This window comes from Seriola aureovittata, chromosome 16, assembly GCF_021018895.1.
Source record: "Seriola aureovittata isolate HTS-2021-v1 ecotype China chromosome 16, ASM2101889v1, whole genome shotgun sequence".
NCBI classification, from domain to species: domain Eukaryota; kingdom Metazoa; phylum Chordata; class Actinopteri; order Carangiformes; family Carangidae; genus Seriola; species Seriola aureovittata.
This window is the reverse complement of record NC_079379.1, coordinates 11,539,573-11,565,849: the sequence shown is the minus strand read 5'-3', so window position 1 is coordinate 11,565,849 and position 26,277 is coordinate 11,539,573. Positions and strand designations below refer to the sequence as shown.

Below are 26,277 nucleotides of genomic sequence, written 5' to 3'. Positions count from 1 at the left end.
ACACAAACAGTCTTGTGTTTCTGCTGTGTGCAGTAAAAATGGAAATTTCGATTTCATTTGTGTTTCTGTTTTGACAGCTAAAGGTGCAGCATGTTTTTCTGTTTCGTTAATGTACTCATCTTTTTGTGATCAGTTATCGAGGCCTGACAAACCCCATTACTGATCATGTAAATATTTCTTGGGCATTTCATTTTAAGGTCGTCTCCATCTGAGGTTTTACTGGAAAGAAACTTACTTTTTCCTACATTTGTGGAGCTGACATTTTGGACAAAAAGCTGCTGGCACATGGATATACCACTCCTGCCATGTAGTTACATGGGAAGTGTTTTCTTAGAAGTCATCAACAGGACAGTATTTCAGTGTAGAGATTAGTCAACTAAAGGTCTAAAACTCAAAACATGTTTGTATCTTCTCATCTATCTACAGCTGCTCTTAGAGTCTGACAGTCTCTCTGTATAACTCTTAATGATGAATTATTTCCTAGTTATATTATCATCTGCAGGAAAGCAGCATTTACTAACAGTTAAACTCATCTAACTCGGCCATCAGGCAGCACTTAAAGCGTACCACTTACTTCAGCTCCGATGTGTGTAGCAAAACATAGACTAGATAGCGGGGAAGAAATACTGAAAACATAAAAGCCTCCAATCACTAAAAAAATGTCTTCTGAGTAGTTCTTTAACCAGGACTCCAACTTCCCAACAGGTGGATTCAAAATAGAAATTCTTACAACTGTATTAATATAAAAAATAAATATTTATCCCTCTTAATTTGAGACCTTTTTTTTTTTGGTATTCATCATTATTAATTTGACTGTTCGGTCTTTGTTTTGGTGTCCAGGAACAAGCTGTGGACCGAGAACATGAAAGGGACTTCTTCCAGCAGGAGATCCAGAAACTGGAGCAGCAGCTGAAGAATCCGCAGAAGCTTCAGACCGGCTCTGAGCAAAGAAACCAAGAGGTAACAGGAGAAAGCTCTGTGTTCCTCCAGGGGAACAGGCAGTAATAGAGATGTTCATTTTCTGAGCGTAACATTGTTATGGCTACAACACTAAGCTCAGACTCGCACAGCAGAACAATAGAGCTGGTAGAATTACCTGTGCTGCCTCGAAAGTGATACCAAATACACAAAACACTGGGAGTGAGGTCTAAGACTTGCTAATATTTATGCAGCTTTTACTCAAATACAAGATTTTGTCAAAAAAAAAGCCTGGTGTCTACATCAGGTGCATTTTGACACAAGGACAATTCAGTTACATCATATGAAATGTGACTGACTCTGATGTCAGGTTTCAGAAGTGAATACTCATGTCAGTTCATGTGACAGTTTACAGGCTAAATTCAAATAATTTTGCTTAAAGCTGTGCTAATTGATATTTTTATATGAACAATGGATCAAGTGACTGTGTGATATGAAAGGGGTTGTTTGTAGAGACGAATCACCCAACTCAACGTTTTGGTTTTACTGTCCACAGCTTTGCTGTTTTCTCACAGCTCTCATCTCATTTCTAACCTCAACAGACAGCTGTTTTTTTAGCAATAAAAACTCTGTACAGTACCCGCTGAGATTCAAACAGCCGATAGACAATGTTAGAGACTAAACCTCGAACACCTTTAGAGCCAGATTATTGAGTTAGTTAGAAAACAAAAAGAGCTAAAAGAGAATGAATATTGGGCGGAGATTTTACCAGAAACATGATCAACTTATGTTTACATCTTGTTCCACAGGTTTTAACCCTGCCTTATTAAAGTTGTCAGCATGGTCACCAAATCACAGAATGATATTTCCTCGGTCTCATTCCTCACAGCAGTAACATCCGCTGTGCCTGCATTGCTTTTGCTGTTCTGCTCAAGTAGTCATCATTATTTACTGTCACGTTTTTTATTTTTATTTTTATCCAAATCACCATCTAGCCGCCAGTTCTCTCTGGGCAACGAGAAATGTCGTGGAATTGCAGCACATTTGAAGCGTCAATTATGTCCTCAAATCAATCGATTAGATCCTTGCCCACCACACCAAAGTAATTTGCTTGTAAGGATTTTACCCTGTTTATCGTCAAGGGGTCTGGTTTGTAATAAAGACAAGAATCTGTGAGATTCAAATGTTTCTCCTTTAGATAATATAAAAGAGCACAGTCATCTTTGGAAAATCAGCTGTTCTGGTTTATGGGCCCTCAGTGCATTTCACTTGCCTGATCTGAAACATCACATGACAAGATAAGTCAGTTATTCGTTCAGCGGATAATGACTGATGCTTGATGTCAAAACGTTCTGTCCTTCCATACGATACTGTAAAAGTGAAGTATCCTTATATTGTCCCTGCTATTGGTCTTTGACCTGCCTGATGAGAGCAGCATAAAGATCAGAGTGACCAGTTCATTCCCTATTAAGTCAAATATAGACGTGAATAATATAATTTTTGACTGCAGCTTTAACCAGCTATTCGTTCTATGGCTTTCTTGTGTTTGAAGCATAAATTTTATACCCCAGTTGGACCTCTGTTTTAAACACACAGGCTAATTCCCCTGAGATAACCTCTACCACTTCTATAATTCCCAGAGACTCATGCCACATTTTTATCACTAAGTGCTTTTTTACCCCCCTTTTGCCCTTGAACTCTCCATCCGCTGATCCCTTATGCCTCTGCCTTTTCTCTCCCGTGGCTATTGCAGGTGGACGGAGTAACCTTTAAGGTATTGCTTCTAGCTTCATGTAGAAGTCTCCCCCAGAGAGCAATTAGTGCATTTTAGTAACCCTGCCCATCCCTGATACGATAAATGACTTGTCCATCTCTGTTACCCCCTTTCTTTCTCCGTTCTCCAGTTTGGTCCTTCTCTACTGTATGTCTTTGTCTGGAAGTGTCTGAGCCTCAAACCACCGTCCTGTTCTCACTCTCATCCATCCCCTTGTCTCTCACACAAACGTTTCCATGTAAAAAGAGTAAAATGGTAAAAACAAAGTAAAGTAACCTTAAATTCAAGCTCGGTTTTTGTCAAAATTTTGCATAGTTGAATTCCCAAACTTTTTAATGAAATTTTGAATATGACCAAGTTTTAGTTCAATATGAAAATGAACAATTCAAAGATATAATCTGTAAAACTAGCTACTTGGCTTTTCCTATCTATTCCTCAGATGCCATTTTCAAATATTCAAAAATGAGCAGACCTCTTGCAAGGTGTTTTTTTTTTTTTTTTTTTCTGAATGTCATGAAAGAAATTTGATAGAAAAACACACTTGTGTTGGCTATATTTTCATCCATAAATGGACCAACAGGGAGTTTTTGGTAAAATAAAGCTTAAAGAAATGTAAATAACCTATTATGTGCGGAAGTACTCACATGAAGAGTCCATCCTTCATTCTAGTCATATTAATATTTGATTAAGAGCTGTATTTCATGTGGCTTACTGCAGTTTCATCTTGATTTAAATAGAATCTCAGTTTTCTGTGGCGCAAGGTCCATAAAAATGCATTTTATAAATGTCAGTCAGTCCTTGATAAAGCAACATCATCTTCTTGGTTAATTGCAGCAGGGGGACAGTTTACCATCTGGGTACTGTTTCTGCAAAAAGGACATATCATTATCGCTTCCCAGATCTTAGTACATCCTAAAGGAATCCTCCTCCTGTTGACCCCCTCTTCCTCCCCCTCTTCCTCCCCCTCATTGATCTGCTGCTGTTTTCCCGTCTCACAGGTGGATCAGTTACCTGCCAGTCGCCCTCCTGGTTACTGTACTGCTCTGTGGCTTGTGTCCTCCTGAATGAAATTTCTCTCTCCCTTCTGTCCCTGCACCTCTTTTCTGTCCCACCCCCTCCTTTCTCAGGTGGATCAGCTGACATCCCAGCTAGCTGCACATGTACCAGCTATGCTGTAGCAAGTGAACGAATCTCACTGAACGATCACCCCTCTCTCTCCCTCTCCCCTCGTCTCTCTCTTTCTCCTCCTCTCGCTACCAGGTGGAACAGCTGACCTCCCAGCTGAAGGAGAAGGCAGATTGGTGCAGTGAGCTGCTGCTCAGCTCAGAGCAGCTGCGTCGTGAGTTGGGAGAGCGCGACGAAGAGATTGACAAGCTGGAGAGCCGCATCCGTGAGCTGGAGCAGGCCCTGCTGGCCAGCGCTGAGTCCCTGGAGAAGGTTAGGAAGGGGAGGGGAGGGGAGGGGAGGGGGAGATGAAGGATGTTCTTGAGATTAAAGCAGAAGAAAAAAACCTGAACAGTAGCTGTGAAGCATCGCAGACAATGTGTGTGTATGTGAGAGCATGTAGAGGAGGTGACAGCTAGTGGAGGAACAGGAGGGAGGAGGGACAGGACGCACAAGAGGGAGAACAATGTGTGGGTGGGTCTACTTCAGCTGCCTCGGCAGTTTGCTGTGATGACACTGAGCTATGGCTAGCAACTGTCAAGATTGCCCCCCAGTGTTCGTGGAGGGCTGTGGTGAGTGAACAAAAAGAGCAGCGTAGGAAGTGTTCCTGTTTGCTGTGCTGCTGCTGCTCTGTTGACATATTGAGTTTCTTTGGCACGATACAGGATACAATATGTTCAGCCTCCTTAAAAATCTATCTGATTACAAGACGTTGCTTTTTCATGTCTTTCTGCACACGTTGTAAATAACTGCTGACCTAAATAGTTGTGTGTCTCTTTTTCTGTGTGCGTGTGTTCGGCAGGTTGAACAAAAGAAGCAGCATGCATCCATCACCGAGACCAGACAATCCACACTGGAGGCTCAGTTGCAGACAGAGAGAGAAGCTCTGGAGCGGAAAGAGAAGGAGGTAGAGTGATGTTCAGTTTGTTCTTTGAGGTTTTTCAAAGCAGCCAACCAGTTTTTTTTATATCAGCTTTCAGTATACATAGTTAGATCTTTGATAGTGAAGAGTTTCCTTTAAGTGGATATTCATAAACATTATTATTATTATTATTATTATTTTAAACACTGACACTCATAATGTGCATTTACACATCCTTTGTTTTTGGAAAGTAGTACATTCACGATGATGTGTTTAAAAAATGAAAACAGTTGTAATTATCTGGCAAAAGCATTTTTTGCCAATATATTTACAGGTGGCACCTGGATTTCTATTAAGTTTTAGTAAACCAAAAGAAAAATTAAACTGAAGCTTTGGGAAGAATATTTCAAAAGCAGGACAAGTATTTTCCTTTATGATGCAAAAGACTAGAGCAATAATGTGTTTCCCTGTCGCCTCAGATCGGTAACCTGGAGGAGCAGCTGGAGCAGTTCAGAGAGGAGCTGGAGAACAAGAGCGAGGAGGTGCAGCAGCTTCACATGCAGCTGGAGATCCAGAGGAAGGAGATCAGCAGCCAGCAGCAGTACCTAGAAACAAGGGACAGCATGCTCCAGGTGAACAGACATCCTGTTGCTCAGATGTTTAAATGTTTATTTTTAAATTGAGCTGTGAAGTCTGGCTGTATGATGACAGTGGTTAGCACTGTCAGACAGACAGTGACATACTGTATCAAACGACTGTGCTCTTAACACTTTTACTGTTTAATCTAATGTGTCATAGTTTACAAACTGTTCTACTGAAGAGCGAATGATAAACCACTGGTCACTGGTGACTTTAAAACTGTTGACCAGTGTGATATTGTCAGATAAGCTTGTCTTGTACAGCAGAGGTTTTGTCTTAATCATGACACTAAAACTGCTCCCAGCAGATGTAAACAGATATATAACACTGTTATTTCTGTATCACATTAATGTTTCTGCTCACAAACTGCAAATTGATTCTTCTTCAGATGGTCTGTTTTTTTATTAGATAAGATATTGGCTCTCTGTTGCTAATTTTAGTTTGCACATTTTTAGGATTTATTACCCATCGTTCTGCCATGTGTGATGCAAGAGTGCCGCTGCGACACATTTCTTCTATGACTCAGTTTTTGAACTTTCAGTAGTCCACCACAAGGCTGACTCTGAGTGGACTTTTCGCGTGACGTGTTTATTAATAGCCACCGCATTATAATCTCTGACTTTTGAAGGTGATGGAGGAGAAGGACAGGGAAATAGCACTTCTTAATGAACAGATCACTAAGCTTCAACACATGGAAACAGCTTCCGATAACAAGGTAACACAATATGTGTATACGAAATAGAACCAAAGTCTATTTCGAATACGCATAGCTCCGTGGTAGTGCATCATTGTGTGTGTTCTCTGGTTTCCTCTTCGCTTTTACTTGTGTTGGCTTCCATTGTTTTTATTTTTTTTCCATTTTTATGTTTTTTGTTGGGTTGTTTTTTTTTTTTATTTTCTGCTTGTTTTGTCTCGGTAAGTAGATCCACAGCACCATCTTTTGTTGTGAGGTGATCATTTGCTCGTGTGAGGTGGCTTATTAAACCTCTGAGTCTCTGTTATGTGACACAGAAATTTTGATTAAAAATGCCAGTAAAGACTACATCAAAGGCCTAAAGAGTCTCTCTAAGCACAGCAGGGACTCAGAGGTTTAACCTAGCTGGATAGCCATGGACTCGTCAAATGTGATATTTTCACGGTTTAATAATGTCTGTTTTACTCTGTAGGAAATTGATGAGAGGGATGAGCTGATAAAAGACCTGGAGTCCCAGGTAGAGTGCCTCAGGAGTGAACAAGAGCGCTTGAAGAGGAATAATGAGGAGGAGTTTGACCAACTGAATGCAGTCATAGACAAACTTCAGCAGGAACTGGCCAATATCGAGCAAAAACAGGTCGCAGAGGAAGATGAGGATGACAAGGGTGAGGCGGAGAGCGGTGAATGGGGGCCAAGTAAAGAGGAGTACGATGAAATGAAGCAGAGGATGGACCTTGCCACCAAAGAGCTCGATACACTGAAAACGGAGCACAGTAAACTGTTGGAGACATATCTGCGCTTGAAAGAGAGCGCCGAAGCTTTAGCTGAAACAGAGAAAATGGATGGTTCAGAGGGAGATCTTGAAGAAGCTCTCAGAGAGAAAACTGCAGGACTCGTAGTCATGCAGGCCCAAGTACAAGCTCTAGAGCAGAGCGCAACAAACAGGGTGGAGGAGTTAGGGGTCCGTATCCAGGAGCTTGAAGACTTGGTCGCTGAAAGAGACAGTGAGTTAAGTCGCTGTCGCCTCCTTGTGGAGCAAACGCAAAGCTATGTAGATGGTCTCCAAAAGAAGGTCTCCAGTCTGGAGGAAAATCTGAGGGAGAAAGTGGCTGAAGCGCTGGTGAGCCAAGCCACCCTGGAGGCCTTCCAGCAGCAGCAGCAGCAGCAGCAGCAGCAGCAGCAGCAGCAGCAGCAGCAGTCACAAGGAACCAAAGAAAGCCAGGACCTGCAGAGAGATGCAGAGCCACATGTGCACGGCTTTGGCGACTTTGGTATTCCCCAAATGGACTTCAGTGGACTGGGTCAAGCAGGACACGTTCCCACTGGAAAGGTTGTCCACCTGACCCAGAGGCTTCGGGAGCTGGAGGCGGGACTCAGTGGGATGCAGAAAGACCAGGAGCTTCAGAAGCAGCTGCTCTCCAGCTCTGAGGAGGAGGTGCTGGAGTACGAGAGGAGGTTGGCTGTGCTCATGGACCTGCTCAGTCAAATGAAGGCCAGGAGTCACCAGAGGACTTCACCAGCTGTGGAGGTAAGAGTTCAGCCACTAAGTATGAAAATACTTAGAGCTTTTAAGCTCAGCCAAGAAATAGTCTCGCGCATAACCTCCCATTAAACCACAAGTTGTTGTTTTTACTCTTCAGTATCAGTTAGTTTGTCAGCTTCAGAGAAGATTTTGTTACTTTTGGACAGTCGTTAATGCCAAAATAAGCTTGGTCGCTGTCTATAGCTCCATCTTCAGAAAAGCGAATAAACGTATTTCCCAAAATGTCAAACTATTCCTCTAAAGAGCATCGAGATGACTGTCACTGAAAATGTGCAAATTTGGCTTTGACTTTTCAGCACAACTGTACTTTTTTGTGTACAAATGTGTTTGTACTACACATACTCAGATTTAACTGTCATTTACTGAAGAGTTTTTATTTTAATCAAATTGTTATTAATGTGTGAAATGTTACTACTTGTATTGAAACTGTCACCAACCATTCAAGTTTCAATCCCTGTTCCCCAGATTGGACTTTAAAAGGTTATTATTATACAGGTGATTATTAATTTAAAAAAGAGTTGTTGAAAATGACAAAAATGGTCGCAGAAAAAGAAGACAATCTTCAGACACTCTTTGGCAGAGCAAGGAGAAAAGTTTAAAAACCTTTATTTATTCAGGCATACAGATTTCAAATGCCAGCTGGTTTTGGTTTTCTTCATCAGAACAGATTTAGTACTTTACAAAGACAATACACTGGAATTAAACATAAAACTTGTGGCCACAGTGACGCACTGCACTGACGTCTTGAAATAAAAAGAAGAATTTAAAATTGAGTGCAATACTTGTCTTCTTTTCCTATGTGTGCACGATGTGATTAACACCAAATCTATGAATTGAATGGACTCGATATTGGAGCACATTTGTAAATTTTCCCTGCACTCAGCTTAATGGTTAACTACCAAAAAACCCAGTGTAGTCGTTCTGATTAAGTATCAGACAGTGAATTGTTGTCTCTCGCACAATACAGTTCTGATAGGTTTGGATCTTTGTGACCTTTTTATCAGGCCTCCTCTGCTGATTACCAGCCGTCTGTGTCGGAGCTGCTTCAGGAGTTGCAGGAGGTTAAAGATGAGACCTCGGCCACCAAAGAGCAGCTTGACAGCTTCAAGGAGAGCAGCAGCAGACTCCAGGAGGAGCTGCAAGTATGTCACATTAAACAGTTTCTCAGTGTTCATACTTATTGTGAGTGTATGTCTGATGCTTGGTGGTGATCATCTGTTGTTCTTTCTAGGAAAAAACGGCAACAATAGAGAGACTACAGGAGCAACTTCAAAAGGTAAAAAATATGATCCTACACAGTTCACATTTTTTATAACCCAGTATTTTCTCAGAGGCAGGCTTGCTTACTGGCCGTCTAACACTACATCCTGGTCACCTTAGGTATCATCTAGTGGCAGTGAGGAGGTCAAGCTGTCTGAGCTTCAACAGGAACTCATGGAGGCTCAAGATGAAGCTGCAGCCACCAAAGAGGAGCTGAACAGCAGCAGGGAGAGCCTGGAGAAGCTACAGGAGCTGCTGCAGGTACAGAGCCAGGTGGACATACAGTCATGTCCTGCCTCTGGTGCTGAGTTCTGTGAAATCCACCTGAAGAGCCCTCATTGCTGACAAAAACATATTTTTAGGGAAAATATTTCAGGGAAACAGCTCCCTGTCCAAAGGTGACCAAATCCAAAATCTCTCCAGCATCTCTAAAGCTCATTGTTTACCCCACTAACATTAACGTGTTAAATAGTGAGCTTAAAAGGTTCTGGTAGGTGGATTTTCCTTCAAACAGAGCCGGGTTAGATGTTTCCTCCTATTTCCAGCCTCTCTACCAAGCTAAGCTGACCAGCTGCTGGCCGTACATACATACCTGTATCGTAAAAATGTTCCTTTAAGTGTGTCAACTATTGTTTCATCTGTGCTAAAGTAAAATACTAGTTCAGCAACCACGTATATGTATGAAAGTATTTATTTATACACAGTTTACTGACATAAAATTGTGTTTTTAAAGGAACGGGAAATGACCATTGCCCACCTTAAAGGAGAACTTTTTCAAGTAAGTCAGAAGTGTTAGAACTTAATTTTTTGCTTTATAATTTGATGATGGACAGTATTATCAGTGTATTTACATTTCTCTAGAATTGATTAGATTGTTATCTTTCGTGATACCTGGCTGTATATATAGTGTTTGACTGCCTGCCTGACTGTTCACCAGGTAAAATCTGATGAAGAACGAGCCGACAGGACAGAGCTTCTCCAGGAGCTCCAGGAGGTCAAAAAGGATGCGGAGTCCACCAAAGAAGAACTCAACAGCTACAGGCAGCATAATGAGAAACTGCAGGAGGAGCTCCAAGTCCGTGAAGTCTCCATTTCTGAACTCAAAGAGGAACTCCAGGAATTGAGAAAGAACGTGGATACCACCAAAGAAGAGCTCAACAGCCACAGGCAGCACAATGAGAAACTCCAGGACGCACTGCACGTCCGCGAACTGTCCATTTCCAAGCTCAAAGACGAGCTGCAGGAGGTACAAACAGCTTTGATGAAGGCAGCAGACTCTGGTCCTCCATCTCCATCTCCTTCTCCCTCTCCTTCTCCGTCTCCTCAGCCTCAGTCCTCCGCCACCGCCCAGCCCAAGAAAAAGGGAGCCAAACAGCCGGCTGGTAAGGGAAGCAGTGCCAAAGATAAACCATCTCTGTCCAGGAAAAACTCCGCTGCTTCCAGCCAGTCCACCAACAAATCTCGCAGCTCGCGGCTGAACAGCAGCTCCGAACAGCAACACATGGCTGTAACAGACTCGTTCACGCAGACCGAACCTTTCCAAATGTCTGATCTCAGTCCGGAAAGCAAGTCTGCCACCAAAGAGGAGATGGAGGAGGTGATCGGAGAGTTTCAGGAGAAGATCGTGCAGATGCAGGAACTCCACGCCGCAGAAATCCTGGATATGGAGGCTCGGCATATTTCGGAGAGCGAGAACCTGCGGAGGGACACACATGCCGTGGAGGACGAGTGTAAAGCCCTCAAAGCTGTCATTGACAAGCTGCGCTCTACTGAGGTGAGGACAGGAAAGAGGAAGGAAGGTGTTTGATAATATTAATGCTGCATACTGTAAGTCAGATTAGTGTAAGAGAAGTTGCAGAGCATTCTGTCTTGTTGACATTATGGATTCTGAAGCCGTTTTTTTTTTTACTGGTGCGTTTTTCATTTCCTTTCATTCATCACCTCAAGAAAACTTCTTCAGACATCTTCACATTGCTAATTTGTTCCAACCAAAAGCCCAAAACCCAAAGATATTCAATATAAAACAGAGAAAAAGTAGCAAAACCACATTTGAGAGGCTGAAACCAGAATATTTAACATTTAATCAACTAACAATAAATCAATTATCCAGACAGATGAAACGTCTGTCAATCAGCTGAGAAGTATATTGTTTTAGCTGTGATGAGCTTAAATGCTAAGTATCTACTAAGTGCAGAGGAGTGTTGTAGTCCTCTATAATACAGAGAAATAATTATTTGAATCATGTTTCATCCTTTTCAGGCCGCTGCATCAAGACAAGACCGTCCTACGCCACAGTTCAAAGATGGATACACCAGTGGTAAGATACAGCACATTCATAACTGAACCTCTCCTCTGTTAACATTCATGTTTCAAGTGTTTCAAAACTTCTGGGGTTTTGCTTCAGTAAACAATTGCTGCTGTTAGTTTATGTGACATTAGAGTTCAGGTTGGGATTTTGTTTTATCCTACAACAGTGTTCCCTCAAGAGTATTGTTCTTTCAATCCCTTTTGATAATAAATCATCAGTTCAAGTTTGTCAGGACGTCTAATTTCTCACGTTAGCAGTGATGATAATTTCCTTGCTGTGATGCTGCACCAGTGCCATGTGAAAACAGTGAGCCTTATATTGTTAGGCAATTGTGAATGCTCTGTAGTCATTAACCATTGTCAGTATTTTTACTTCAAGAGAATTTATGTGCTCTTGCAGACAGCAGCTCCGACTACAGCCAGCGGACTGGATATGACCTCCCGAGCTTGCAGCAGGAGTTCAGGACGACTCCAGAGGGCGCCAGGAGAGAAACTGATGATCCACTGCCTGACCGGATCAAGGTACAACCTCCACTTATTATAAACATAGGCCTACAGCTCTGAAAAATACATTAATGCAGCTGCAGCTGATACCCATTATTCTTACGTCATTGACTGCTGTGGCTGCATTAGGTGAGGCTGACCATATGTGTTTGGTGTGTTATCTGTTCTGTTACTCAAGAGTAATTATGTATTCGTGTTGCCTCCTGTATATGTAAGCATTACTTAAATATGTCTCAGAGGGCTTTTATTTTTTCATTTTTCTCCCGAACTAGAAAAGAATGAAGGCAAACATTTCTGTGTGGTGTTTGTGTTTTTAGATGTTGCTCCGTGAGGTGCACCAGGAGGGCATGCAGGTGCTTTCTCTGTCAGAGCTTCCCCTCTCTGAAGGCGAGTCGGGCGGCCAGTTCAACATCCAAGGCTGGGTGAAGGAAAGAGATGCTTTGCTCGCAACCGTGGAGTCTCTCAAAGGCCTCATCACTCAGATGCAGACACACAGAGAAACACAGGTAGAGGAAACCTGCCGCGAGCCTTCGCAAAGCATGACAAGATTTTCTCAAATCTCAACCAGTCAGAAACCTAAGATTTTAAAGTTGCAAGGGTGATTCGGACGTCGGGCTGTCATACTTGTCATTTGAAATGGATGAGTCTCCCTCTGTTTGTGCGCTCATGTGTTGATCCTTGTGTCTCTGACTTGCTGCAGACGTCTGGGAGTGCGGACTGGCGTGCGGCGCTCCTGGATGCAGTAAGGCAGGTGTTTCTGAGGGAACGAAGTGTGCTGAAGAACGCCCTCTACAGCCAGCTGGATCTACTGGACACCAGTGACGCCATCATTTACCTCAATCAGCTGGAGCGCAGACTGGCTGAACAGGTCAGTCACAACGGCTGTAAAAAAAACATTTGTGTTGTAGGAGGTGAGGTAAAATGTAGGAACCAGAGTTTTTGGTGAATGATTCATACGAGGGACTAAAAGTCAAGAGTCCTGTTTCTTTTATCCTCTGCTGCTTTGATTTTGACCATGTTTTAACGTAAGTGTCACAAGGCCCCTGACTTTATGGAAGTGCAGTACAAAATCAGGGGAGTACCAACTGATGTACATATAAATTGAGAGTAAAGGCGCTTTTTAAATGCAACTGAAGGAACAAGACATCCATCAGTTATCTGTTTGCACTAACACATCAGGAGTTAAAAAGTATGTGAACTATGGCATTTCATGTTTCTAGAACTATTTATGAACATTAACACCACTTGATGATCTGCCATGATGTGATTTGAATCCAGAGACAGCCTTCTCATGTCGTTCCTCTCCTCTGTTGTTATTTAAAACCTGTCCGTAAGTTGTTGATTTTGCGATCCTGATACAGGACGCCCACCACAGAGAAGCGATGGGTTCACTCCTCACTGCAGAGAGATCCAGTCTCATCTCTGAGATTCATCAGCTCCGAGGTCAACTAGAGCAACTCCATCAAGGTGAACCTGTTAAAAAAGTGTTCATTGCTCATTATTGCATCAGCTGCACTGAAACATCACACAACCTAATCATTAACACAGATTTCAGTTTTTTAATTTGACTGAAATCCCATATGTCCTCGTACGTCCTGTGACAGATGTTTTTCTAATTGTTGTCATTCAGGCGTCCAGCCTGCAGTGTCTATGGCTGCTGAATGCAGTGTGAAGGAGCAGAGGGAGGGAGGAGGCGCAGATGGAGCGGCGGAGGCTGACAGGCTGCTGGTGGAGGAGCTGAAGGGTGAACTGTCCCAGACTAAACTAGAGCTGGAGACGACGCTTAAGACTCAGCACAAACACCTGAAAGAGCTGGACACTCTGAGGTTAGACATGATGTTTGCTCACAGATATGTACCCAACACACCTGGATACATTTCGGTAACTGTGAGGGTAAAAATACTTAATAAGACGGAGGCATTTTAACAAGGTATTTCAATGATTGGAGACTTCATAATAACAGTGTTTGAAATACTTTGACAGATGTTTAAACACTGTATTTTTAGGTTGTTTGGAAACTTTCTGTGTAGAGCTATAGATAGAAAACATGAGGTGAGATTCAACAAAGTTCCTAGGCCTGAACTTAACCAGGGATGTTACAGTTATATGGTCTGCAGATTTCCCTCTGCATTGACACTTCCAATCACAGCTGTTTCATTTGACGGACCCAGGTTAAACAAACCTAAGATCATTGTCTATGACTAAAACATCGATTAGCTCTCCGATCATTAAGATTTTCTTTGTCTACAGGGCAGAGGTATCGAAGAAGGCTGCAGAGGTGGATGCATTCAATGACCAGCTGACAGAGGAGAGGAAGAGAAACAGAGATCTTCAGTGGGCCATGGAGAAGGAGAAATGTCGAACTGGGAGAACTGAGGAGAGTAAGCAAGAAGAGCTGGAGGTAAGAACGGAGTAAACACAGGGGGCACTTTTTAGGATATTTTAGTGTTACCTCAACCATCTCAACTTTCTTACTGTTATATTAATAAGTTGTATTTCTATTTTTCTGCCAGGACCTCCACCTCAGTCTGGAGGAGCAGAAGAGCCGTGTGGCCCAGCTGACCGTGAGCTTGGACCAGGAGCGCCAGGCCTTGTTCCAGCTCTCCCAGCAGGCTGAGCAGGAGCGTCTGAGTCTCCACAGACGACTCCAGGAGCTCCAGGTCCAGCTGGAAACAGAGCGAGCCAAGGCCCAGGAGATGAGCACCGCGCTGGGGAGAGAGAGGGAGCTACGGACGGGCGTCTCTTCTGGCAGTGAGGAGCCAGTTGAGGACAGGAAGAGGCTGGAAGAGGAAGGGAGTGTGCTGCGAAGACTGCAGAGGGAGCTGGATGACAAGCATGCTCAGGTGGGATATTTGTGGTTTTCTGTACTCTACTGAATTTGCTCCAAACGACCACAAGACAAAGATATAAATGTTGATTAATTGCGTTATTGTCAAAAATGTGCTTTTGCTGAGTTTTAAGGGTCACTACAAAAAAAAGGTTTGGAAAAACTGCTAAAATATATTTGTGAAGACCAACTGATATAGTAGAAGTTTAATTGAATAACATAAAACTTCCTCACAAAATATTTCTGTTAGGGTAGAATAAATCTAACCTTTGTTTGTATTATTAAAAAAATATTTTGCCCAAAAAAATAGTGGTATTTTGACTGAATGAATAAGAAAGTACTTGCAAAAATAGTATTATATGCCAGATTCACATGCAGCTTTGTAATGGCTGGTGATTTGTTCATACTGCTAACTTTAACATGGAGGACAGATTATATTTGTTTCTTGCAAATACAAGCCTAAAAAGTAACACTTGTACCCTGAATTTGATCCACAAAGGTATTTAAATATTTGTTTGATATTCCACCTTAATCCTACATTATTAAGTAACAAACATCTGATTTTTCTTCCTCAGGTGGTGCATCTCCTCAGCCAGGTGGAGGCCGAGAAGCTTGAGGTGGTGCGAAAAGAGGAGGAGATGACTTTGGCAAGTCAGAGGTCGAGAAGGGACCAGGAGATGCTGCTGGAGGCTCGGGCTCAGCTGGAGAGCCTGGAAGCACGAATGTCAGCGACCCAGGAGCAGCTGGAGAGAGAGGTGGAGAGGAGGAAAAGCCTGGAGGAAGAGAAGGAGAGACTGGAGGAGAGGTTAACCCGAGCAGGACAAAGGGAAGGGAGCGGACCTCAGCAGGCTGACAGCCACAGTGTAAGTATCACGGAACCACATAATTTTATATATAGTAATATATATAGTTATAGTAATTCTTAAATAGTGCTTTTTTCATCTCGTTTCATGACCCCATATTGTGTTTATCCAAGCAGCAGGCGGCATGGCACAGTGAGTCCACCGACCGCATCAAAGACTGGGTGTTCCAGCAGAAGACTGGAAATGTTCTGTCTGCCAGCTCCAGTCCGTCCCCCCACCAGGAGGTCTCTCCAGCAGGTCACACCGGTGGACCACATCATGGTCCTTGGCGCACAGTCGACAAGATCGTGGGCAAACTCCACCTCATTTCCTCGAAGATCCGCAGCATGGCGAACAAAACTACTGGCAGGTAAATAAAGTGGCTATGATCAGTATTTTTATATTAACAGTGGATAACGTGACTACTTGTTTGTGAAAGGGGTCGCTTGTAGTGACAGACCGACAGAAAATTATCACCCAGCTCTCAGCTCAGTTGTCCCTCTTAGCATCTTTCAGCTCATTGTTTCGGTTTTATGGCCCTCAGCTGTACTATTTAGGTTTCACTCTGGCCACATCAGCATCTGTTTCAGCAGGTGTTTGCAATGAAAAAGCTTTAATAAATCTACTCTACCCGATCAGGACCAAACAGCAGAGTTGATAATTTGTCAATGTGGCCAAAACAATCTGTTATAACATTAATGCAAATGAGTTAATATCACATTCTTAAAGCTGCTTCATAGCAGCTATCTAACAGTTTGTACAAGTTTATGTGCAACAGCAACAAACAGACACAATCCATAAATGCATCATGACATGGAGACCTTTTCTAATGCAGTCTGTAAATTAGCTGTTCATTAACTTGTATATGTTCCTTACAGGCTGACTGCAGAGGTCGACAGTGAAGAGCTGGCCTGGGTGCAGTCCAGTGTCGATGAAGTCATCACTATGCTGCAGCAGTCCCCAGGTCTACCCTCCGTCCCCGAGGTCAGTCAAATATTTTTTTTTTTTCGGTTTTAATGGTATCACTTCTACACACTAATTCTGGATTGTCTGACTGCGCAAGACCAAACTATCAAACAAATATGAGGCAGAGATTATTTCACTCACTCAAACAATGAGCAGATGAGCTTGAGTCGACTGTTGATGTTTGTTTTCCAAACATTTGACATCTGTTGTGGTTCACATGTGATTGTGACTGCTTGTCAATCCCCTGTGTGTTTTTTCCTCAGAGCGTGTCCCCGCTGGCAGGAGGCTCCTCCAGCTCCTCCAACTCCCTGACGGAGCGGCTGCTGAGGCAGAACGCCGAGCTGACAGGGTTTGTCAGTCGTCTGACCGAAGAGAAGAACGATCTGAGGAACCACACGCTCCGTTTGGAAGAAGAGCTCCGACGTTACAGGCAGGCTGGATTGGGATCAGGAGACAGCGTGAGTACATGACAGAAAACGTACGGATAAGAGACTAAAAACAGCTCTGAGATCAGGAGCTTACAGTACTGCAGTGTCTGGAGGACTTAGTTTGTTTCTATGATAATCAAATGTAATAATCTTTATTCTGGGGAATCTTCCCATGTATGTTCAAACAGGCTCAAATATCAACTTTATTTTTGTTTGTACCACGTTATTATGATTATTTTGTTTCCTCCTGCAGTCCGGCAGCCGGAGAGGAGTGTCAAAAATGGACCCAGCAAGTATGCTGCTTTCCCAGGAGCGGGAAGCTTGGACTAGAGAGAAGGTCCGTCTGGAGAAAGCTCTACATCTGTCTCAGTCCCAGGTGGCCCGACTCAGGGGAGAGATCAGGACTGACACTCTGCGAGAGATAACTGGACCTGAGGCCGACAATGCTGCACTGAAGGTCAGCTCACAGCTACTAATAAGTCACTTTACATCAACCTGTATCTCAGGAGTTTGCAGTTTGTTAACTGTAGTAGCTCTAAGAAAAAGAGTCAGTGTAAACCCATATTAAATGACGATTGAGAACAAGAAAATGATGCAATTCAATACTGATGGTTGTGGGGTTTTATGGGAGGATGCTAATCCACTGTTGAGAAAAGCTCATCTGTTTACTCCTTTTCACTTTTTCTCCCGTCTGTCTACTGCTTACAGAGGATGTATGGGAAGTACCTGAGGTCAGAAAGCTTCCGCAAAGCACTGATCTACCAGAAGAAATATCTGCTGTTACTGCTGGGAGGTTTCCAGGAGTGTGAGGAAGCCACACTATCGCTGCTCTCCAGGATGGGCAGCCGACCGTCAGTCTCCAGCCTGGAGTCCCTCAGCCAGCGCCGCCGGGGACTGATGCGCTTCCGATCTGCCGTCCGAGTCTCTATCGCCCTCTCCAGGTAGGTCCTTAGTGCTGTGGGTTCATTGATTTTATAAGTGATGAATTTGGAGTAAGAGAGATTACAACTTTTATTGTCATTTTAATAAAACGAAATGTTTTTTTTCTGTTAATGCAGAATGCGTTTCCTAGTGAAGCGATGGCACAAGGCGACAGGGATGAGCTCCACAGCCTCCTGTGGTGTCAACAAGAATGGAACAGGACAGACATTAGGTAACCAAACCGTAACAGTTTTTATGGCTCCTACATGCTGGAGAATATAATTTTGATGTAATGTTCAAAACATTTTTCTTTATGTCTCTCAGGTACAGAGGCAAGAGATTCACCATATCTTCACCCGGGCAGCGTGGAGATGTACCGAGAGAGAGGCAGCGGAGGAGGAGTCATCTCCAGCAGCAGAGGGAGAAGTGGACGAGAATCCCCCCGATCAGCCATCTCCTCCACTCACCACAGGTACAACTTACAACTAAACGATCAATCATTGTTCTGTGTAAGTCTCTGAAATGGCAAAATAATAACCACTACAATATATCAGCCCCAAGATCCTATAATGGTTTACTTACGTGTTGCGGTGAAATATCCCACCAGTTCTGTGTCTGAAGGAGGTGATCACTGTCGTTTCTGTGCTGTGCAGGTTTCACATGGCCGGAGACCACGGAGCTCTCACCTGTTCCCACCTGCAGAGCTACGACCCCGACCGAGCACTCACTGACTACATCTCCAGACTGGAGGCCCTGCAGAGGAGGCTGGGGAATGTTACATCAGGTAACACACATGCAGAGTAGCGGGTTTACTTACCCTTAAGACAGGGTTTCTGCAGGAATCAGATTTTCTTAAACGTCAAGAACACAAGAAACCCTGTTTCTGTACTCGGGGTAGAGGAGGAGAGGAACCTAATTTGCTTAGCTTGTGGAGAAGACAAAGTTTAACCTAATTGTGTTTTTTAAAGTATGCTAATGCACTACAAAGACTTAAGTGCAGCAGGATGAAAGGAACGCATGCTCTGAGACATGGATTAGCCAGTTTTAATTCTAATTCAAAAGTGACTAAAACTCAGACTGACAATAAGTGGTCTTTATGAGGCTGCTTAGTAGTTAGCAGTGGAAAACGATATTAAATGTTGCTGATTTTTGAGTTTGTCCTTAGATACTTATCTTTGGAAAATGTAACATGTAACAATTAGGATATTGTATCACCAGTACATGTAAAATAAGATGTGGTACCAAAAGCTTTTGACATTAAGTTTTGAGTCTTCAATATTCTTAAAGTGATGTAAACACCACAAGAGCACCACAGTAAACTCATCTGTTCTGCTGTTTCCAGAAACATTGGCTAATTTGGTATTTAAATGTCAGGAAAGAAAAGTCTTAAATTACATTTTTTTTTAAACTAAGAATTTTCTGCAGTTTTCACACATATCAGCAACAGACAAAGGAAACATGTTACTCATGAAGCCATAAAAACCACAGTAGAGGGGTGTTATATGGACCCTCATCAACATGATAAACACAGCTGCATTTTAAGACGACATCTCACACAAACAAAAAATACATGTACATTATCCTTAACAGTGAATTACTATGCAGAGGACTAAACTTGCGATGTGTAAATGCTCTGCATAAAATGACTTTGTATTACCATAATGTGGTTTTCCCTCCTAAACCAGCCCCACGTTTTGTCATCAAATTGACTTAACTTTTATTTTCTCCGCAGGTGCTTCTTCATATGCTCAATTGCACTTTGGCTTGAGAAGATAGATGCTGACAAGTTACTTTGGCTTGAAGAAACTCAGTTGCCTTTTCTCGTGCTGAGCGCTCTGCTGTTTTCTATCATTCTGGTGTGGACTGTATCTTTCCATGTGGACCAAAACACATTTTTTTATTAGTGTACGACATGTATTCAGGCTTTTTTGTCGCCAGCACTTGAAAAACAGCTATGTTTGTAATTTAATCTGCCTCTTTGTTGTGGATGAACTACAATCATGTATATTTGTCTAATGCTAATTTAAGACCTTGTGATTAATTTATATGTTTGTGTTGTATGGGTGGAGCGTTATGTAGAGAATGTTTGGATTTACTGTTAAGGAGGCTGCTACTGGATATCCTACACTACACTGTGTTTTGTTTAGACCGGACAGACTACAGAGGACATTTGTAGAGAACGTATTTTTGTAAAGCGTAGGAGCTTTGAATTTTCTGGGTATTTTGTCAAAAACTGAAATAAAGAGGACTACATTATTTGAAAGCATGTTGTATTTCTCTTGTTTACCACCTGGCAAGAAAATATTTTATTGGATCTTACAGTGAATCACAGTTTTACATTTTTCTGCAAAGAAACTTTAAGAGTGGAACATTTTTTTCTATCAAAACATATTCACAATATATAGTCCATTTCCTAGTGTTTTACATTGTTCATACCATATGCTTAAGATAAAGGTCAATTTTTCTTTCCAGTTTATTTCATGTATAGTTGCAGTTCAGTTATCCTCTGTTGAAGGTTTCCTTGCAGCCATTTCCCTGTAACGATATTCTTTCATGCAGCCAAAAATATTGAATTTATGCTGTGCAATGAGTTTTTTTTCATGATTTTACTGAGATATAATCTGACAAAGGTTCTAAGTCAAATAAAGGCAAAAAGTTGTGAAAGTTACTTTTTAAAGAAGGCATCATATATGGATATTCATGTGCATTTAAAAAAAAACAAAACAAAACAATAAACTAAAATATACTGTTGAGAAGCACAAACTTGTAATTTGGAATAGTTTAAGAAGTGTCTATTACTGTGTCAATTTGAATCAGCTCCACTGAACAGCACTGAATTGGTCAAGTAGACGATCGTTAACTCAACGAGGTCCAGCTGGAAGAACAGGTGAAGCACACCCACTATATATGGTAAATCCACACTGGTGTCTTCACTTGTTTGGTCTGATTACACCTCATCCCAGAGACAGTTTGATCGATATCTGTCTCACTTTACTCTTTGTACAGTTGTTACACCAACTCACATCTTTATCATTAGTACAGAGTCTGTTGAGCTCACATAATGGGCAACATAGCTTCTCCAGCTTTAAAACTTAGTGTAGGTCTAATTAGCCAAGGTAACTGCAAACAGCTGTGACAGTACATGGGGCTTTTTAAAGTACAGCTACAGTAGGAAAAACAACAAATATGGGATGTCTGGATCAGAGCATCAGCAAACATAATGCTGTGCACACAGGAACAGCATAGCCATTCAGTTTGAGTGTTGATGTTTTTTTTGTTTTGTTTTTTTGCAAATTTCCCCAACAGGAAAAGTTTGATGGTGGTGTCTCAGGAAGCAGGTTTAATAAAGTTAGCGAACCAATGTCACCACAAGTTTTATTAGAAGCCGTTTTGGAGCTTTCAATATATATATCACATGATCTTCCTCAGGACAAACTCCCATCTGCTGATGATGATCATGTGATGCAATTTAAAAAGTCTACAACAGCTACTACCTGCTCAACTGTCAACTGCTGTTTCCAAGGTCAGGAGTGAATCCACAGGATTATTAAAAGTCTAATGGCTAACCACTTGAAAAAACCCTATAAAATCTCTTTCAACATAATTCTGGGACACAGAAGAGTAAAACTTTCATCCTGGTTTCACTCTCACACAGTGTAGTTATTCACTGAATAAAACCTGCCTCATGGGATGAACCCACAGGCTTGATTCATTCTCCCCTTCGTCAAGGCCACTCTATTATTTCTCCATTTCTATTTTTATAAGGATTCACATTGTGAATATGAGCATCAATGTTCAAGTCAGAGTCACACAACTGTATTTTGCTCTGGAAACACGAGTATCTAAAAATTACATATTTTGCTGACATTCAGAAAAAGGGCTGGACTCAAGAACTAAAGAAAGGAAGCATAAAAACACAGGCTTGATATTTAGATAGAGCAAAGTTCATTCACCTAAAATTTCCTCAATTCAAGTCCCAGGAAGTTAAAGATCCACTCAGGACGTTGGACTGTTTCCTCCTGTCTGTGCTCCTCGCCCTTCACTGGCTTCCTTCAGTCTCTCACTGTTTTCTCCTCTTGTATCTGATGATGGGGTTGTGAGGGGTGTGGATCATTGTGGTGTAGTTGATTGTGGGGAAATATCCGTCCACCAGGTCAAAGTCATACATGCGCAGTAAAGTGGACCAGATGGTTTTGATCTGGACATAGGCGAAGTTCTCCCCGATGCAGCGATGACGTCCTAAGATATGGACAAGAAAAGTATAGTTTTCATTTGGTTTAATACAGTTCGACTTATGTGCCTCAGCGTTTGTTGTTCAGCATTTAATTTCAAGTTTGCTCAGTTTTAAAGCTACGAGGAAATCAAATTATTCTTTACACTAAACCGCTTGCTTTGAGATACAGATAAGGAATTGAGCTCTATTTGTCAAGATCATATAGTTAAGTGAGAGTGTTGCATTATCAACTTCGGAGGAAAAAGATCAACTTTGTTTGACTTAATGAGAGTGATCTTACTGCACAGACAGTGACTCGTCATCATCAGTTAGCATTTGAAAAGTCTGTCCCCAGCACACAAATTGTGTCAATATACAGTAGCTTGTATAATCCAGCCTTGATCAGTATGCCTTTCAGTGTGTACAAGTTATTCTCCTCACCAGCTCCAAACGGCACGTAGGCAAACTTCTCCCCTGCAGCAGGGTTGTCGTTAAGGTAGCGGTCGGGGTGAAACTCCATCCTCTCCGCCCAGGTGTCGTGCAGGCGGTGGTTGACGGTTGGGGAGACGCAGACCTGGTGGCCCACAGGGATAGTGTAGCCTGCTGCAGTCTGCGATTTAAAGAAAAAGGGGCAATACGAACAAAATGTCGTGTGTCATGTGTAATGCACTGCACCACAGGGGGGGGACTGTTTTTTCTACAGACTTCATAAAAGAAGGAATGTGGAAAATGTCCTTTGTTCAAATGTTGGAGAGTAGAAATGAGCTGTGACGTGCAACTGGAATGAATGTAGACAATATGTAATCCATGTGGACTTACCTGAGGAGAGCGAGCCATCCTCATCATGGTCATGATGGGCGGGCGGAGACGCAGGGTCTCCTTTAAACAGCGCTCCAACAAACTGAGATCCTTCAGCTTGGGATGACACCAGAACAACATATTAGGATTATTTAAATGATCCTTAGTTCAAAACTTAGTTATTTTACACCACGTGTAGAAAATATTTTGAGCATGTCTGTCCCATTTTCAATATTTCCTGTATACACAGCCTATTTCCTTTAATAATGTTTTGCCTCTGTTTTATTTTTATGTTCTGGGTAATAATAAATGAAGGCGTTAAAAAGGAGGCTTTTCACCTGAATTCACCCAGTAACGAATGAAAAGGACCAAGTGGGCAAACTTTATTTATTCCTAGTGTTGAAGCAGAACTCTGATATAATGGTGTTTTGAATTTATGTCATAGTCTGTTGTGTGTATTGTACAAAATAAGTTTTAATTATATTTCAGTGATTACAGTTTTTATCCTGATAATACAGCAAATCATATTAACAATAAGCTAAGCACATACCTACGTTGCTCTCCTCCAGGTAAATGGCAGATTCTTACCTGATCGAAGTCGAGTGGAGGCAGGTCTTCTCCACACACAGCTCTCTGCTCAGCGTAGCAGCGCTCCTGCAGAGCCTTGTCTCTGGCCAGGAAGAAACCCATCCAGGCGCTGGTGGTGGAGGACGTGTGCTGACCCGCAAGGAGAAGACCAATCAGCATCCCCGCGATCTCGTTATCGTTCAGGGGACGTCCATCTCTGAAGACGGAACACAGTCATTTTGGGACTTAGAAATGATTCAGACATCTTGGTGATACTCTGATAGTAATCCCAGTGACCACTGGGACTGCAGCTATCCTATATTTTATAGGTGATCAGTGAACCAATTTATTTTGAGCTTCTTGAATGACTGAAGATGTCTTACTTGTAGGTGGCATCGATGAGGGTCTGCAGGATGTCGTCCACTTTCTCTCCAGAACTCCTGCGTTTCTGAATCACGTTGAAGAAGATGTTCTTGATCTCTCTGTGAGCTTTGTCCCTCTTCCTATCAAAAGAGAGTTGAATATTTTACCCATACTACAGCAGTTTGTACATCATCACCTGTAGAATTGTTTTTACTTCTCTGGTATTGAAATATTTGCTCTCGTTTGTTTTCAGGGATGTCTTTTCTCTTAATCAAATGAAATGTAGTCTCAGCTTCATGGCAGATGTGTTCATCTAAAGCTCCTCCAGGCTCCTACCTGAAGCTGGGCAGAGGCAGCCAGCCGGGCAGGAGCCAGGCAGCGTGGCTGAACCCCCCGTCCAGGTCGGCGTAGAGCTGGGCCACTCGCTCATTCAGCATGCTGCGGATCTCCTTCCCATGGAGGCAGCTGCTGGCTGTCAGGATGATCAGCTCAGACAAGGCCTCAAAGAGGTCTGAGACAAGTAAAAGTTCATTCAGTAAGACCCAGCAATAACAATCCAAATCAATCAGATATAATCAATCATATACCTGACGTCCCTTGTAAACGGTTCTGTTTGTTTCTATTTGTTCTAGTTGTTAAGTAAATGCATACATGACAAGAGATCACAGTATGTTAACAAAAAAAGTGACACTACCAAAAACATCACTTTACAGATTAATGTACACATCATAAAATAATATTGTTACAACACTTTAGTTTAAAACTTAAAGTAACCAAAACAAACTAGAAGTCTGATTACAAGTCACAGATTCATTTTCTAGTATTCATGTTTTCAATAATGTGATGTGTAAATGATCTTACTTTTCTCTCCGCTGTCTCCCCATCTCTCAAAATACTCAATGGTCTCTGCCTCAATGATTTTCACATGTTCTTTGAAATGAGCAATGTTCAGTCCGGTCTTCAACATCTTCTTTTGTTCCAGAAAGATCTGCAACATATTAAAGAAAGTGCATATTATAGCTGATTTAATACAACTGCAGTTCATTTTTTAGCAATCATTAACAAAGAAGAATTATAACTTTTCACTGTTTTCCCTCTTTCTTCGTTTTGTACTTATGTGTGTTTTGCTAATGAATTTGATCTGACAGTTTCGATAGACTCACGGGGTTTGGCACATCATACGCTACTCCTTTGCCAAACACTGGGGTGGTGAGTCTGGAGTAGACGTCCTCTGCGTTCAGGTCGTCATTCTTGCTGTTGAACATCAGTGTTGCTGCTTCGCTGCCCAGCAGGTAGGTGAAGGTTTTCCCCACCATGGTGAAACTGAACACAGGGCCGTACTGTGAGAGGACGGCAGAGATACAAGGGTTAAAATACTGCTTAGGGTTAGGACAAACAGTCAGTTTGAGTTGTGATTTAATTCCTCTCCTCTTTTTGCTTTTTTTCTTCTTATGAATTACAAGACAACCTCCGCTTTTCTGGCAAGTAGTAATTTTTAGGCGTCATGAGCCAAAAAAAAAAAATGGTTAGGAACTACTGGTTTAAAAAGTGGAAGTCAAAGTCAGTTCAAATTCATCTGTGATCTGTGTCTTTGCATGAGTGCAAACTTAAAGGGCTGCAACTGACAATTATTTTCTTTACTAATTATACATTTACTAACCTGTCTAGTATTTTCTTGATTAAATTAGTTCTAAAAACCCATTTGAAATTCAAATTGCTTGTTTTTTTCTGACCAAGAAACAGTCCAAAACCTAAAGATATTTAGTTTAATGTAATAGAAGACAGAAAAAAAACAGCCAAAACTCAAATTTGAAATGAATATTGTTCTTAAACAATTGATTCATAATCAAAATAGCTGCAGACAAACAGTTTCAATCCTACAACAAACTTACTTTTTCATAGGCATCTTCAAGGAATTCAATGGGACTTTTCCCAAATGCAATGGCATGACCCAGGAAGGGGATGCAGGAGGGTATGTAAGGTGGATATTTCTGCAAAGAGAAACAGTGGATAATGAATACAATAGTTGCATTTCAGCAACTATTTCTGATTTTTTTTTTCATGTTAACTTACCAGATCCTTGTCGGAGGACTGTCTGAGCAGCATTTTGGAAATATATCCCAGGGTGAGAGTGATGACAGAGGCTGCCAGCACTATGGAGGTCAGGTTGTCGTTCATTTTCCCAACAGTGTCCCCGAGCAGTTTACTGCTAATTTGATACAAGTGCATCGACATGTTATCTCCCTTGGCTGGATATATTACCCAACAAAGACAAGCGTTTCACTCCTCCACCAAAGCCTGGAAAATATCCCTGTGTGCCAATTTGAAAACCCTCCTTTGTATCGCATTAAGTTATTATAAACTGTCAACTTCTCCGACCGTCCAACGGCTGATAACTGTCCCTTGGTCTGTCGTTCGTGTTGGGGGACAGTTGGTGATAATACCCCAGTATCTCTACCTGTCAACGCTTGTCCTGCCCCCGCCTGACCAAAGGAAGCTCCCTATTGGCTGTTGACGTCGTGTCTGTCAAGCAGCTGCCACTGTGATTGGCTGTCACTACCTGAACCGATGTCTTGCTATATGATGTCATCCCCGGCATGACGACCATCGATTTGTAAGGATTTTTGAGAAGACGTATCTTTTCAATGTGTTTTACTTTGCTTCAAACGTATTTCCTTCCAGTAAAA

At 42.1% G+C, this 26,277-nt stretch overlaps 2 protein-coding genes across 6 annotated transcripts in view; one reads left to right on the top strand and one right to left on the bottom strand.

Moving 5' to 3' along the window:
* Positions 1-19,912, top strand: part of akap9 (A kinase (PRKA) anchor protein 9) — a 64,935-nt gene extending 45,023 nt beyond the window's left edge. For 4 of the 5 annotated variants that reach the window (XM_056400171.1, XM_056400172.1, XM_056400170.1 and 1 more), the window contains 29 exons: positions 841-960; positions 3,953-4,129; positions 4,659-4,763; positions 5,198-5,350; positions 5,986-6,072; positions 6,524-7,579; positions 8,599-8,736; positions 8,826-8,870; positions 8,975-9,115; positions 9,588-9,632; positions 9,792-10,628; positions 11,114-11,171; positions 11,562-11,683; positions 11,983-12,171; positions 12,366-12,533; positions 13,027-13,132; positions 13,296-13,491; positions 13,916-14,066; positions 14,179-14,508; positions 15,068-15,355; positions 15,472-15,704; positions 16,213-16,318; positions 16,564-16,758; positions 16,982-17,185; positions 17,437-17,669; positions 17,787-17,881; positions 17,974-18,121; positions 18,303-18,433; positions 19,382-19,912. In XM_056400171.1, the coding sequence (XP_056256146.1) occupies positions 841-960; positions 3,953-4,129; positions 4,659-4,763; positions 5,198-5,350; positions 5,986-6,072; positions 6,524-7,579; positions 8,599-8,736; positions 8,826-8,870; positions 8,975-9,115; positions 9,588-9,632; positions 9,792-10,628; positions 11,114-11,171; positions 11,562-11,683; positions 11,983-12,171; positions 12,366-12,533; positions 13,027-13,132; positions 13,296-13,491; positions 13,916-14,066; positions 14,179-14,508; positions 15,068-15,355; positions 15,472-15,704; positions 16,213-16,318; positions 16,564-16,758; positions 16,982-17,185; positions 17,437-17,669; positions 17,787-17,881; positions 17,974-18,121; positions 18,303-18,433; positions 19,382-19,425 (5,901 nt within the window). In that variant the 3' untranslated portion in view covers positions 19,426-19,912. The remainder of the gene's footprint in view (positions 1-840; positions 961-3,952; positions 4,130-4,658; positions 4,764-5,197; positions 5,351-5,985; positions 6,073-6,523; positions 7,580-8,598; positions 8,737-8,825; positions 8,871-8,974; positions 9,116-9,587; positions 9,633-9,791; positions 10,629-11,113; positions 11,172-11,561; positions 11,684-11,982; positions 12,172-12,365; positions 12,534-13,026; positions 13,133-13,295; positions 13,492-13,915; positions 14,067-14,178; positions 14,509-15,067; positions 15,356-15,471; positions 15,705-16,212; positions 16,319-16,563; positions 16,759-16,981; positions 17,186-17,436; positions 17,670-17,786; positions 17,882-17,973; positions 18,122-18,302; positions 18,434-19,381) is intronic. The other variant, XM_056400173.1, reaches the window with a different exon arrangement.
* A 5-nt stretch (positions 19,913-19,917) lies between these two features.
* Positions 19,918-26,054, bottom strand: LOC130184273 (lanosterol 14-alpha demethylase). Its single transcript, XM_056400175.1, has 10 exons — positions 25,664-26,054; positions 25,483-25,581; positions 24,754-24,930; positions 24,452-24,578; positions 23,927-24,101; positions 23,611-23,730; positions 23,249-23,444; positions 22,682-22,777; positions 22,304-22,472; positions 19,918-21,888 (listed from the first exon to the last, which is right to left on the bottom strand). Exons 1-10 carry the CDS (start codon positions 25,823-25,825, stop codon positions 21,710-21,712), a joined length of 1,500 nt encoding a protein of 499 aa, XP_056256150.1. The 5' UTR covers positions 25,826-26,054; the 3' UTR covers positions 19,918-21,709.
* Between the last annotated feature and the right edge of the window lie 223 nt (positions 26,055-26,277).

Excerpts from the sequence above, each read along its gene's own strand:
- LOC130184273 (XM_056400175.1), bottom strand. The coding sequence starts at position 25,825 with ATGTCGATGCACTTGTATCAAATTAGCAGTAAACTGCTCGGGGACACT. Across the intron at positions 24,931-25,482 it reads TTGAAGATGCCTATGAAAAA|TACGGCCCTGTGTTCAGTTT; the intron begins GTAAGTTTGTTG and ends GTCCTCTCACAG. Across the intron at positions 24,579-24,753 it reads CGTATGATGTGCCAAACCCC|ATCTTTCTGGAACAAAAGAA; the intron begins GTGAGTCTATCG and ends AATATGTTGCAG.